At 44.9% G+C, this 14,781-nt stretch overlaps 1 protein-coding gene across 1 annotated transcript in view; it reads left to right on the top strand.

Moving 5' to 3' along the window:
• LOC307235570 (F-BAR and double SH3 domains protein 1-like) overlaps positions 1–14,781 on the top strand; it is a gene marked incomplete at both ends in the record, with an annotated part of 33,710 nt that overhangs the window by 2,825 nt on the left and 16,104 nt on the right. The window contains 10 exons of the mRNA XM_080007698.1: positions 599–696; positions 1,262–1,307; positions 2,574–2,647; positions 2,762–2,906; positions 3,866–4,008; positions 7,546–7,603; positions 8,094–8,222; positions 11,493–11,615; positions 12,069–12,161; positions 12,238–12,354. Of these exons, the coding sequence (XP_079863824.1) occupies positions 599–696; positions 1,262–1,307; positions 2,574–2,647; positions 2,762–2,906; positions 3,866–4,008; positions 7,546–7,603; positions 8,094–8,222; positions 11,493–11,615; positions 12,069–12,161; positions 12,238–12,354 (1,026 nt within the window). The remainder of the gene's footprint in view (positions 1–598; positions 697–1,261; positions 1,308–2,573; positions 2,648–2,761; positions 2,907–3,865; positions 4,009–7,545; positions 7,604–8,093; positions 8,223–11,492; positions 11,616–12,068; positions 12,162–12,237; positions 12,355–14,781) is intronic.

Below are 14,781 nucleotides of genomic sequence, written 5' to 3'. Positions count from 1 at the left end.
AAGACACTTAACCCCTAATTGCTCCTGATGGCTGCGTCCGTCGGTGTTTGAACAGTTGTAAGTCGCTTTGGATAAAAGCGTCTGCTAAATGACTAAATGTAATGTAAATGTAATGTAATGCAATGTTCTTCTGCTTCCGGTAAATTTATTTTTAAACAGTTCTTCCACTAATTTCTCCTCCAAATGGACATCGATATTGATCAAACTCGTACAACAAGATGTCTGAAATGTCCTGTTCCTAACGAGACCCCCAACATGTCTGTGCGTACTGCTTGCCCCAGACACCTTTAGCCCGAAAAAACGCCAAGAAGATTAAAAAAATATTAAAAATCTGAACAAATACAGAGGTTTTATTCTGAATATTAGGGGTCCAAGTGCTTTACAGATATTTGGGAATTAATAACCTACAGTAATTATGGATTACTACATCTGTAGAGCAAACAAACAAAAAAAGAAAAGAAAAAATTACAATAAATGTTGCTTTTGTTTTATTTTCTCTCTTTTGTTAATTCGATCAACAAATCCTGTGTGTGTGTGTGTGTGTGTGTGTGTGTGTGTGTGTGTGTGTGTGTGTTTGTGTGTGCGTGTGTGTGTTCAGGTGAAGGAGACCCAGCAAGTGAAGCTGGTGTTCTCAGAGCAACTGGGAAAGCTGCAGACCAAACAGCAGCAAGACACCGAGCTCTTGGAGGAAATACGGTAGACGGCGATATCTCTCCCTCTCTCTCCCAAACAGTTCAACGTTGCTTTTACTGGTGAAATTGTCCATTTATCCAGACCATACCATTGTGTCATTTGTCCAAACTGAGTGTTGTGTCTCATATGCGGCTTGACCTTGATAGGTTGGCACACGTTGGATCACCACTGGTGGCTTGGTACTATTCAGTTGGTTTCTCATGAAGAATAAGACATTCAACTGGGAGTGGAAGCCACAAGTGGAAGCCCAACGTGTAGATCGTACCAAGTCCAAAAATGACAAACGCCATGATGTCCATGGAAACATTCTTAATTAGCTACGCTTTACACAAATCTAATCCCAACTTGGATTAAACAGATGTGGTAACGTCTTTGTCAGTGCGAAAGCTACAAATACAATAAGGGTCATGTGAACTGGAAATGGTGTTGAATTACACGGCTGCTGCTGGATCGTGTGTGTGTGTGTGTGTGTGTGTGTGTGTGTGTGTGTGTGTGTGTGTGTGTGTGTGTGTGTGTGTGTGTGTGTGTGTGTGTGTGTGTGTGTGTGTGTGTGTGTCAACTCCTCAAGGTCCTTCGGTAAACAACGAGCAGCTATAGAGAAAGAATACGGTCAGGTTAGTGCGCGCACACGCCCACACACACGCACGCACACACACACACACACACACACACACACACACACACACACACACACACACACACACACACACACACACACACACAGTTTAGGCCTGCTAATGTTACCGTGTTACTGGCACCTTTCATGTTCTAACTGGAATTCCTCATTAACTATCGACCAGACGCACTATTTGCGTACTTTGAGTGCTGTTGTTTTTAACAGGGTCATGTTGTGTGTTAACTTTGTGTGGCTGTGTGGCTGTGTGTGTGTGTGTGTGTGCGTGCGTGCGTGCGTGCGTGCGTGCGTGCGTGCGTGCGTGCGTGCGTGCGTGCGTGCGTGCGTGCGTGCGTGCGTGCGTGCGTGCGTGCGTGCGTGCGTGCGTCTTGTACATTTTCAGGGCCGATTTAGGAGATAGAAACACAGAGGCCACTTGGTCCCCTAGATCTCCCTCCAAGAACCGATATTCAACGTTATATTACAAAAGCAATCGTTGTAAAATGTATTATACTAAACTACTATAAATATCATGCATTTGATCATGTATTGTATTTAGCATATACCAGAAACCTATTGCAATAGTAGTTGTTCATCTATTCTATCTGTATATACTGTGTGTGTATAGATAGATAGATAAATAGATAGATAGATAGATAGATGGATAAATAGATGGATAGATAAATGGATGGATGGATGGATGGATAGATAGATAGGTAGGTAGGTAGGTAGATGGATAGATAGATCCTAATCACTATCTTAATGACACAAATCAGGCAGCCCTAATATACATACACATCACATTATCATTAAACCATTATAAAACATATATTCAATTTATATTTTATTACAGTCAAGGCTAAAGAAAGTACACAGATCTTTAGGAAATCATTTTGTGGTAAATTATTTTGATTTAGTCGGACAGTCAAGGGGGCCATCACACTTTGCCAAATTGGTTAAAAGTAGCATCGGATTTGTTGATAGAAATCATTTGTTTGACAATCAGGTGGAAACCAGCCATCTCCCTTTTCAACCCCTTCAAAACGGAGCTGTTTGTTTTGTCAGCCGTGTCCGTCCCAACCTTTCTATTTGCGATCAACGGAGGCAAAGCGCTGACCATGCCCTTAGATTTGAGATGTGGTGGCGGTGTCAAGCTGTCTACGTCTGACGCGGACAAACAATCAGAATCACCACCACCTCCACCACCTCCACCACCTCCCTGTCTCTCCCCAGGGGGATAAACCGCGTTGTACCCCTCTCCATGCAGGCCCTCCAGAGGTTGGCAGTACAGTACCAGAAGAGAGACTGGCAGAGAGGGAAGGCCGACGATGTCGCCTCTGGGTACATAACACATGTTTCTCTTGCTAACCGTGGACACCGAACTCCCTGAAATCAAGCTCTCTCTCTCTCTATATATAGTATATACCGTATGTGTGTGTTTGTGTGTGTTTCCAGCAGTGGGTTTTGGGTGTGGCGGTCTGTCTTGGATGCCATGGCGCAGAGCGCTGCAGCGCGACTGGCCGCTGCCGAGGAATACCACACTCTGCTCGGCCAGAGTTCTAGAAGCCTCCGAAACGCCAAGGAAGTCCGAACGAAGAGGGTGAGAGAGGAAGACCATCATACGGATAATAAACGTAGGAGTTCAAGTTCCGCAATGGGAATACAGTTTTTACACCAAAATTAGTGTGTATACCTAGGTTTAAACGTGGGTAAACCCGCTGGAAATCAAAATTGATGCTTTTGACATTGCCAGGAGAAATGTCCTTTTTTTCTGGTGCGTCACGCTAGACGTCACCACACGCCGGACAATGGGCGTGTCGTGTTTCCAGTGTGATTGGGGGGAAAAAACAGTCGAGGAGACAACAACATGAAACTGTAAAATTTGGCAAAAAAAAAAACGCCTCATCATCCAGGGAGACTCGGTTCCCTTCCTTCCTACAAAAGACCGGGTCAAAAGATTCAGATTGTTTGTGCACGACCGAAAATTACGGGAGAAGCATCATCGAGCAATGCCCATACGCACACTGGTCCTTCTGGGGCGGGATGCCGAGATCCTCTGGAAAGGCGGCCGGCCTGCGGTGGTGCTAGAGTGGCTCGGAGCCCGGCAGGGAGCGTAGGGTTTTTCTGCTGTGCTCCCCACGGAGCGGTCCCCACACTCAAAACATTTCAAAAAGTCAAGAACTTCTGATTTTCAATTTGGATTCTAAATCGGATATGAAATGATCGAATGATACACGGATATCCCTGTCTATTTATGTGCCAACGTTGCAAAGAAGAAACAAAGAAGTTTTTGTTTCATGAAGTTGTAAAAGTACATGCTCTGGATGGAAATCTACAAGCAGCTTATGAGTATTGGTACAATTAAGGACAGCTGATTGGTTAGTCACTTAGACAGTTGGTTGATTGTTCAATCAGTTCAGCAGTCTGTCAGATATTTTGTTTCTTAGTTTGTTAATTTTACAATACAATTTGTGTGTGTGTGTGTGTGTGTGTGTGTGTGTGTGTGTGTGTGTGTGTGTGTGTGTGTGTGTGTGTGTGTGTGTGTGTGTTTTCCCTTAGGGCCAAGAGCAGCTCCAGATGATTCAGGGGGAGGTGCTTGACACTCTACGGGAGCTGCACAGGGTCCAAAAGAGCTACCACCATCTCAGCCAGATCACCAATGTGGCCAGAGAGAAAGCCGCTGATGCACAGGCCAGGTCAGTGTGTGTGGTATTGTGTTTGTGTGAAGAAATGTTTCCCGCTGATACATAGCTATAAAGAGTATGGCCCTGTTTGTACAAATATTCTTTACACACAATTTTCATTCCCATCCTGCAGATGAAATTGTGATTGTGAGATCCTAATTTTCTTTTTGTAGAGGTAAATGAAATGTCAAGAATTATCCAAGGAATGTGTGTCATGAAATTATTCAAGTTATTAAGATAATTGTAAAAATCTTATGGTGAAATGCAATAGGCATATAGACCTCTATATGGTCTCCAAAAAATAAAAAATAAAACAAAGAAAGAGCTATATCTATGGAACGCCTTTTGAGTCAATATTAAATAAATAAATATGCATATGAAATATGAGGCAATGAAAGAAATTAAAAATAAATAAATAAATATATATACAGTGGGGCAAAAAAGTATTTAGTCAGCCACCAATTGTGCAAGTTCAAGTGCAAGTGAGAGAGACCTGTTATTTTCATCATAGGTAAACCTCAACTATAAGAGACAAAATGAGAAACAAAAATCTAGAAGATCACATTGTCTGATTTTTAAATAATTTATTTGAAAATTATGGTGGAAAATAAGTATTTGGTCAATAACAAAAGTTAATCTCAATACTTTGTTATATACCCTTTGTTTGCAATGACAGAGGTCAAACATTTTCTCTAAGTCCTCACAAGGTTTTCACACACTGTTGCTGGTATTTTGGCCCATTCCTCCATGCAGATCTCCTCTAGAGCAGTGATGTTTTGGGGCTGTCGCTGGGCAACACGGACTTTCAACTACCTCCAAAGATTTTCTATGGGGTTGAGATCTGGAGACTGGCTAGGCCACTCCAGGACCTTGAAATGCTTCTTACGAAGCCACTCCTTCGTTGCCCGGGCGGTGTGTTTGGGATCATTGTCGTGCTGAAAAACCCAGCCACATTTCATCTTCAATGCCCTTGCTGATGGAAGGAGGTTTTCACTCAAAATCTCACGATACATGGCCCCATTCAATCTTTCCTTTACACGGATCAGTCGTCCTGGTCCCTTTGCAGAAAAACAGCCCCAAAGCCTGATGTTTCCACCCCCATGCTTCACAGTAGGTATGGTGTTCTTTGGATGCAACTCAGCTTTCTTTCTCCTCCAAACACGACAAGTTGAGTTTTTACCAAAAAGTTCTATTTTGGTTTCATCTGACCATATGACATTCTCCCAATCCTCTTCTGGATCATCCACATGCTCTCAGGCAAACTTCAGACGGGCCTGGACATGTACTGGCTTAAGCAGGGGGACACGTCTGGCACTGCAGGATTTGAGTCCCTGGCGGCGTAGTGGGTTTCTGATGGTAGCCTTTGTTACTGTGGTCCCAGCTCTCTGCAGGTCATTCACTAGGTCCCCCCGTGTGTTCTGGGATGTTTGCTCACCCTTCTTGTGATCATTTTGACCCCACAGGGTGAGATCTTGCGTGGAGCCCCAGATCGAGGGAGATTATCAGTGGTCTTGTATGTCTTCCATTTCATAATAATTGCTCCCACAGTTGATTTCTTCACAACAAGCTGCTTACCTATTGCAGATTCAGTCTTCCCAGCCTGGTGCAGGTCTACAATTTTGTTTCTGGTGTCCTTTGACAGCTCTTTGGTCTTGGCCATAGTGGAGTTTGGAGTGTGACTGTTTGAGGTTGTAGACAGGTGTCTTTTATACTGATAACGAGGTTCAAACAGGTGCCATTAATACAGGTAACGAGTGGAGGACAGAGGAGCCTCTTAAAGAAAAAGTTACAGGTCTGTGAAAGCCAGAAATCTTGCTTGTTTGTAGGTGACCAAATACTTATTTTTGGAATTTACCAATTAATTCATTAAAAATCCTACAATGAGATTTTCTGGATTCTTTCCCCCCATTCAGTCTCTCATAGTCAAAGTGTAGCTATGATGAAAATTACAGGCCTCTCTCATCTTTTTAAGTGGGAGAACTTGCACAATTGGTGGCTGACTAAATACTTTTTTGCCCCACTGTATATATATATATATATATATAAAATAAATAGTTTTTTTTTAATTGAAAAATGGCGTTTTTCTATGAAGTAGTGAGACTATTTTATTCATTTCAAGGGACTTTTATTTCAGAATTCCACATTTATCTATTTAAGGGGACTTTTATTTCATAATGCCACATTTCCATCTGTTACATGGTAATTAATATGTCATGTGTTGTCTCACAGATTCAGAGCCAGTGGAGAGAGGGGGAGCCGGCGCCGCTGTTGGCGCCCTCCTATGCAACAGTGGGAGTGCTTGTTTGAAACTGGTCCTCAGCTCCTGATACCTCCTCGGTTGGAGCCAGGGGCTGGCAGGGGGCGAGCAATGGAGGGCCACCCCCTGGTTCCGCTGTACTAGCCGCACCCTGTACACCCCGTCTGACAGCTGTTCCAGCGCAAGCTTGAGAGAGAGGCCTTTCTTTCTCTTCAGACAGTAGACCCACACCTGGGTCTTGGGTGCAAAGTCTACTCCCCGGCAGTGGGAGTTGTAGGCCCGCTCCTGCTGCGACCAGGCAAGTCTTAAGTGTCCGTTAAGACTTGCCTGGTCAACCCGTGCACATCCCACAGCCTTTCACAGAGGTTGTGGGGGTAGCCCAAGCCGGGCTCCCCCCGCACGTCTGGCTGCAGGGGTAGCCCAAACACCAAGTCAACTGGGGTACGGAGTTCGTGTCCAAATATAAGCGCTGCAAGAGTGCAGAGAGTAACATCGGGTCCTGACGGAAGTGGGCCTTTACTCTCGCTGCCGGGCAACAGACTTTGCACCAGGGACCAAGGTGTGGGTCTACTGTCTTGAGAGAAAGAAGGGCCTCCCCCCAAGCTGGACCTTGCACTGTACTTGAACAGCTGTGGGACGTGGTCTACAGGCTGCAGCTGGTCAAGCGGAACCCAGTGGAAGCCCTCCACTGTGACCGGCTCGCTCCCTACCCTGCCCCCTGGCTCCAACCAAATAGGTATCGGGAGCTGAGGACCAGCTCCGAGCAACCACTGTTGTGTAGGAGGGCGCCAAAGGCAACGCCAAAGGCAACGCCGAAGGCAGCACCGGCTCCGCCTCTCTCTGCCAGCTCTGAATCAGTGAGAAACGTGGCATTATGAAATAAAAGTCCCCTTAAATAAAATAAATTTGGAATTATGAATGAAAAAAAATATTATGAAAATAGTTTTTTCAACAAAAACTTTATTTATTATTGAACTATTTACTCATTTATATATTTTTCTTTATTTATATATTTATTGCCTTGTTTATTTATTTCATAGACATATTTATTACAAATCATATTAATTAATTTATGTTTTTTTTTTGTTTTTTTTTTGTTTTTGTTTTTTTGACTCAAATTCCGTCCCATATACAGTATATTTAGTCAAGACAAATTTGACGGAATGGCAATTTATTCATACCGTATGGAATGTCACATTCACACCTTGGCAATTTGCAGAATATACTTTACAGAAAGAGCACAAACTTTCCACCTTGCAAAAAAATAACCAAGTTCTAACTTTGTTTCTCAGAGCCAGACGCAGCGACCATGGAATTTTCCACTTCAGGACAGGCTTGCATAAGATGAGCGCGAAGGTAAATGCGACTCACTGTAGAGTTCCCCGAGAACTGGGAGGCTTGGACTGAAATCAAACAAAAAGTGTTGATTTACCTCCGTGTCGATTTGCTGTTTCAATTCTACCAGGGTATTGATTTTGTGAGATGCAATGCCTCACCTTTTTAAGCTTGCACACTTGTCCGACGCGCCACAAAAAAATCGAATCTTAACAAGATAGAAAATATTTAAAATATATTGTCCAGCCTAGCCTGAAACTGCACATTGGACTTAGCTAGTTAAAAATGGTTAATTCTGCGCATTTCTTTCGACAAAATCAGTAATCTTTTAGAGAAGAGCAGACTTTCGTTGTTCTCGAATATAATAGCGTTTAGTGGGTTTAAGGGCTTAAAAATACATCTTCCATGAGGCTTTAAGACAATTTCAGTGTGTGTGTGTGTGTGTGTGTGTGTGTGTGTGTGTGTGTGTGTGTGTGTGTGTGTGTGTGTGTATGTGTGTGTGTGCCCTCAGCTCAGTGCCAGGTTGAAGGAATGCGACGACCGTTTGACCGAAGTGCGTAATGAGTATCTGCTGACACTGGCGGCAGTGAACGCCCATCACCATCACTACTACACCGATCAGCTGCCACATGTCATGGGGGTAATACATCAAACTCGGTTTTTAAAATATGTTGAGGGATTAAAAAAACACAAAGGAACACGAATCTGGAAAAATCGAATTTTCCTTCAAGAAAGGTTTTTTCAACTAATTTGGCTGCTCCTGGCAATTTTATTGCCGCGAGATGGCGGCTGTTGCTGTGGTGGGACACATTATGTACTCTAATGGTGGGGGGAAAAAAACAGCATAGTATCTCAATATATTTACTCACGATATTGGATCGATACTTAGGAATCAATTTTTGAACTTATATTTATTGCCTTGAGATATAGGCCATTTCGACAAAAAACACAGTTTTCGTGCCAATAAGCCAAACATATTTCCTCAATACGCATGCGCAGAAAACTAGAAGTCTGAAGAAACAGGGGTATCGTAATGCATTATAGGGCTGCTCGATTATGGCAAAAATCATAATCAGGATTATTTTGGCCAATATCACATCTCCATTATTCAACACTTTGGGAAACATCATGCATTTATTGAACTTGACAATTTTTTTTTGGTATTTTTAACTGTGGATTTTCTTGAACTTTGAATATAATTTAACTGAGATAAAAATAAAAATAAATCAGTGTAGAGTTATCACTATGTTAAGAATTCAAATTGCACTCGTTAAAAAGGGGATCAATTTAAGTAGCTTTATATGGTTTATTAAATATTAAATCTTCATTTTAAATTATATTTGTTCATGGGGCACCATTCTTGTCTATTACCAAGAGAAAAGAATACAAACCAATTCTACTATAAGGCTCAGAAGGATTGGAGGAGTTCTTGTCCGATACATGGACTACTGCATTCCCCTCTCAGGGAAAAGACGACAGGCAACGTCTTTCCAATAATTTGATTTATTTCATGCTAATCTACTTAAATAAATGAAATAATAGTAAACATATGAGAAATGAAAATAAAAAAATGAACGGTTAATAAAATAAACTAATGAATGGAGGATTTAAAAATGGTGACACTTTAACTCAGAAACAATAGTGAGATAGGAAGTTATGTGACTCATTAAAATAATAAAACAAGATACACAAAGGGGCTAGTTGACTTCTTTAAAGGGGAAATGAATGAAATTGGACACATCAACCCATCATCATGAAGCACAATTGGAAACCTCTCGCCTTATGGTTCGTCGAGTCGTGCTTGGTAGTTCCAGTGGTTCTCCAGAGCTTACGTGGGCCAAATGGAGTTCGTAGGTAGTTAGAAGTCCTCAAAGAAAAGAATCTTTTAAATAAAAATAAACTTTACTTAACCCGAATGAGAAACCAGCCTATTCGATACCTTGTCGAAGGCTCCTTACAAATATCAGGCTGAGGAGGATGATTTTGGGGTGTTTATCCTTTTCTCAAATTGGAGGACGAGGCAGAGTTTTCATGCCTCCTATCTTTTAACTGGTTACTGACAAGTTCTAACCAGGGAATGTAATTTCTTACATGCAAAAGTCACATATCTTCACACAACACTTATGTTCAAACCAATTAATGATTTCAAAACAAAGTCTTGTGATAATGTTTTACATATACACAGAAAATAAAATGAAAATAAAATATTCAAACATCAGTCACCTTCAGGCACTATTCAGAACCATTCTTTCAGTAACATGACATTCGTGACTATTAAGACGATTTCTAATTGCTAACTATAAAACATAATTTCAACACTCCTAACAAATTGGATACAATCAATATTTTTAGTCTAATTATATCGCACACAATGGGACATTGTAATCTCGGTGGTTGTCATGGTTCCTTCCATTGCCCACTAGATGGCAACCTGACAATATGAGGCATTAAACCATTTTAAATTATTTCGTGACTAACTTCGCCAATTGACGTCGTACATGGGAGTTGTTTTCCATAGAAAACATCTGCAGAAATAATGTTACTTCAATTACTGACGGATTTGACATTGGTCCATATTAATTCAGACTTACGCTTAGACAAAGGAGAAATTGTAAATGAAAGTCATTCAGGTGAGTCTTGCATTTTACAGCCTGGTCTAGAAGACCAGGGGTTCTCCCTGGGGGCTTGGATCAAACAAAGAAATACAGGTTTGGGGTGAAGAGAGAGAGGGAAAGACTGGGGGGAGTTGGTTTTATTCCGGCCTGAGATGACAAACAGGGCCAGATGGTCCTCCTGTCTGTCTTTTTTGTTCAGTCTCCTAGACGTGGAGGTCCACGTCCCTGTCTACGATGCGTCTCAATTGGCATTTCCATTGTTGTGCATTTCCACAGATTGTGTGATCTCATAAAGATTTGTACACCTGCCGTTAATCTCTGAGGAAAAGAAGGTTAATGCAATATATAAATATATGATATACATTTAAATACATAATATAATCAACATTGTCGTCTGAGAACAGTCCGAAAAGTTCCCAATTCTGCGCTCTGCGAGTATATGGGTCGTTTGGAGCGGACCAAGGGACTCTTGTGAAAACCCCTTAGTTCAACTAAACATGCCACAAGCTATGGTCACACCGCTGCCACACATGCGTTACAACAACAGCCTGGCTGAGAGTGAGTTTAGGAAGGGGCGAAAGCGTATTGCTGTAAAGGATAGGAGTGCACTAACTTTATCACACAAGACAAAACAGGACCATCGTTGCGAAACGGAATGTGGCACAATAATCGCTTCATCTCGATTATCTTGTTTTCATTATGGTTGGAAGCCAAAATTGTAATTGAAAATAAAATGTCATTAATCGCCCAGCCCTAAGCAGTTAACATCCGAAGTAGATCGAGATTCTCAACGTGTCCAAATCATGAGACAAACAGAGAAAATCTGATGACTAACATAACACTTTATTATCTCCCAGGGGTAGAAACCAAACTAATTTTATATCTTCTAAACATGTAATAAACAGAAGAGCACTGACCATGCGTCAACAAACACTCATAGGTCATGACATCATAATTTTCAAAAAGCTCCGTCTGGAGAGAAGACCAAAACAGAGAAAAAAAGATGCATTTTCAACTTTTTACTTCAGTCAAATGGGAAAGCACCACAATATTATTGCACTGGTACGAAGTATCGTGATAATATCATGTCGCGATAACATCATATCACGATAATATTGTGTTGCAATAACATTGTATCGCGATGATATCGTGTTGTCTTTATATCGTATCCTGATATAATCGTATCATGATAATAATGTATCCTGAGATCCCTGGCTATTCCTGCCCTAATACACCTACACATGCACACCCAATTCACACAGCTAGATGTCTGTCTCCCTATCTGTCTGTCCCAGCTCATGGACGGTGAGGTGTATGAGCAGCTAAGAGGTTACTTTACCGTGCTGTGTGGGACAGAGGTGAAGGTCTGCCTTTCAACACACAGAGAATACAGCCGAATATTGGACAGCACTTCCAAGGTGTGTGTGTGAGGTTTACACTAATGAGAACCCCAGGGAGGACTTTTTTTGCTATATTGATGAACAGCTTCATAGCTGCACTTGAATTCAAATCCCATCTTAATGAATCCAATTGAGGACCATCCACTTTGACCTAAAGTGTTGTAAAGTGAGAACTAAAACTAACTTTCCTTCTGTCCACTCCTGGATATACCCTCAAATTACACAGGATACTTTCATTAATTATATATATAATACTTCGGTCAGATGGTTGAATCAGTTTGAAGTCAACACTGTGAACACTGAAGAAAGGGAATAGCATGATTGAAAGCATTAACACACACATGCATGCGAAATCTTCCCACAGTGGTAACTTCACCTTCCCAGACGTGAGGCATTTTTCAACTAGGTGTGAGAGGCTGGTGGGGCTTGTCGCTTTCCTCGCTAGCAGCCATTGGTTTTTGTGTTTGTCAGGTGACACGAGAGCGCAACGTTCAGCAGTTTCTACAGGAATCAGCTTTCAGCAAAATACCTGGATTCACTTTCCAACCAGCGATACATGACAAGGTTTGTGGAACTCCCACCACACACACTATCTATCCATCTATTCATCTATCAATCCTTTCATCCCTGCTCTCTGCAGGTGAACATGTTGCAGGAGGTGTGTGTTTCGGAGGGGGAAGGCTGTCTGAACAAGGAAGCCCGGAAATGGGCAAATAAGGCGGCTAAAGACTACAAAGTCATCAGTCACGGGACCAGGGTGAGACACGTATATCCCAAAAATGTGCTTAGAAGTCACGAGTCCCAATGTACAGCAAATTAGTGTTACCTATGCCCACAAATTATGAGGAAAGTAACAAGGATAACAAACTACACATAGGGTGAACAACACACACTATGCTGGCAAGCGTATCCCACAATGCCTTGTGAGGGCAAAACGCCGGAAAAGTACTCGTCGGAAACCCCGTCCATCTCCACGTCCTCCGTAAATGGGCCATGTCCTCATCGGAGGAGGGACCCCCAGGGTCGACATCCTCCGCCTCTGAAACATCCCTGGAGGACGCAGACAAGAGAGGTGGTGGGGTCTGGGGTCGAAAGGGTTGACCCGGTCTGGAGGGCTGGTCAGGATGGCGCTGATGGAACCTCCTGATGAGGGTGTGGTCCAGAATGTGCCTCACAGAGACCCAGGACCTCTCCTCTGGGCCGTAACCCTCCCAATCCACCAGGTACTGCAGGCCTCTCCCACGCCGGCGGGAACATAGGAGACGGCGGACAGAAAAGGCCGGACCCCCGTCAATGAAGCGTGAGGAGGCGGGGGAGGCGCCAAGGGGACCAGAGCACTTTCCCGGACTGGCTTGACTTTGGACACGTGGAAGGTGGGATCGACGCGCATGGACCTGGGGAGCTTGAGCCGCACTACTACCGGGTTGACGACCTTCTCGATCTTGAACGGGCTGATGAACCGAGTAGCCAGCTTCTTAGAGTCCACCTTCAGGGCGAGGTCCCGGGTGGAGAGCCAGACCTTCTGGCCTGGCTGGTACTCCGGGGCCTGGGAGCGGCGACGGTTGGCGGCAGAGGTGTTGCGGCCAGCGGCTCGGAGGAGGGCGGCCCGGGCCCGGGTCCAGGTCTTGCGACAGCGGCGAATGAAGGCCTGGACGGACGGGCAGGAAGCCTCCCTCTCAAGGGCCGGGAACAGAGGCAGTTGGAAGCCGTAGGCGCACTGGAAGGGGGAGAGGCCTGTGGCCGAACTGGTCAGGGTGTTGTGGGCATATTCCACCCACAAAAGCTGCTCAGACCAGGACGACGGGTGTTGTGATGTCATGCAGCGAAGGGCCGTCTCCATCTCCTGGTTCTTCCGCTCCGTTGGTCGTTGGACTGGGGGTGGTACCCTGAGGACAGGCTGACGGTGGCCCCAGGAGTGAACAGAACCCTCTCCAGGGGAGGTCAGGCAGGACGAACAGACGGTCGGGCGGACATGCGCTGGGTCCAGGTTGGTCCTGGGCGGCGGCTCTGACCTTCTCTTCCACCTCCCAGGTGAGTGTGGCAACTAGACGGGAGGACGGTAGAATGGTGTCAGGGTCAGCAGCGTCTTCCTCCTCCTGCCGGGACAGGGCGTCAGGTTTGACATTGCATGACCCCGGCCGATAGGAGAGGGAGAAATTAAACCTGGTAAGGAAGAGCGCCCAACGGGCCTGACGGGAGTTCAGTCTGCTGGCGGACTGAATATACTCCCGGTTCTTGTGGTCAGTCCACACCAGGAACGGCAGCTGGGTTCCCTCTAGCCAGTGTCGCCACTCCTCCAGGGCCGATTTGACGGCGAGAAGCTCCCTATTCCCGATGTCGTAGTTCCTCTCGCCCGGGGTCAAACGCCTGTAGAAAAAGGCGCAGGGATGAAGCTTCTGGTCGGAGGCGGTTCTCTGGGAGATAACAGCTCCGACTCCCACGTCGGAGGCGTCCACTTCAACCAGGAACTGCCGTTCGGGGTCAGGCAATACCAGAATTGGGGTTGAAGTGAACCGTGGCTTCAGGACCTGGAAGGCGTCGTTGGCGGCGGCGGACCACAGAAACGGCATCTTGGAGGAGGTTAGGGCTGTGAGGGGGGCAGCCACCGTGCTGTAGCCTCGGATGAACCTCCGATAGAAGTTGGCAAAACCGAGGAAGCGCTGGAGTTGTTTGCGGGTGTCCGGGGCAGGACAGGTGGTGACGGCGGAGACCTTGGTGGAGTCCATCTGGATGGTCCCCCTCCCCACGACGTACCCCAGGAAGGAGACGGACGGGACGTGAAACTCACACTTCTCCGCCTTCACAAAGAGTGAGTTCTCCAGGAGGCACTGCAGGACCGTCTGGACGTGGTGAACGTGCTCAGCTTGGGATCGAGAGAAGATCAGGATGTCGTCGAGGTACACAAAGACAAATTTGTTGAGCATGTCCCTGAGCACGTAATTGACCATGGCCTGGAAGACGGCAGGGGCGTTGGTGAGACTAAAGGGCATCACCAGATATTCGTAGTGACCGGAGGGAGTGTTGAACGCCGTCTTCCATTCGTCCCCCTCTCGAACCCGGACCAGATGGTAGGCGTTGCGTAGGTCGAGCTTGGTGAACACCGTGGCCCCCTCCAGGAGTTCGTAGGCTGATCAGATGAGGGGCAGGGGATAGCGGTTCTTGACCGTAATGTCGTTGAGACCGC

The sequence above is a fragment of the Zeus faber genome, assembly GCF_960531495.2.
Source record: "Zeus faber genome assembly, chromosome: 10".
In the NCBI taxonomy this organism is placed as follows: domain Eukaryota; kingdom Metazoa; phylum Chordata; class Actinopteri; order Zeiformes; family Zeidae; genus Zeus; species Zeus faber.
The sequence above is the reverse complement of the archived record's forward strand: the minus strand, read 5'-3'. Positions and strand labels throughout refer to the sequence as shown.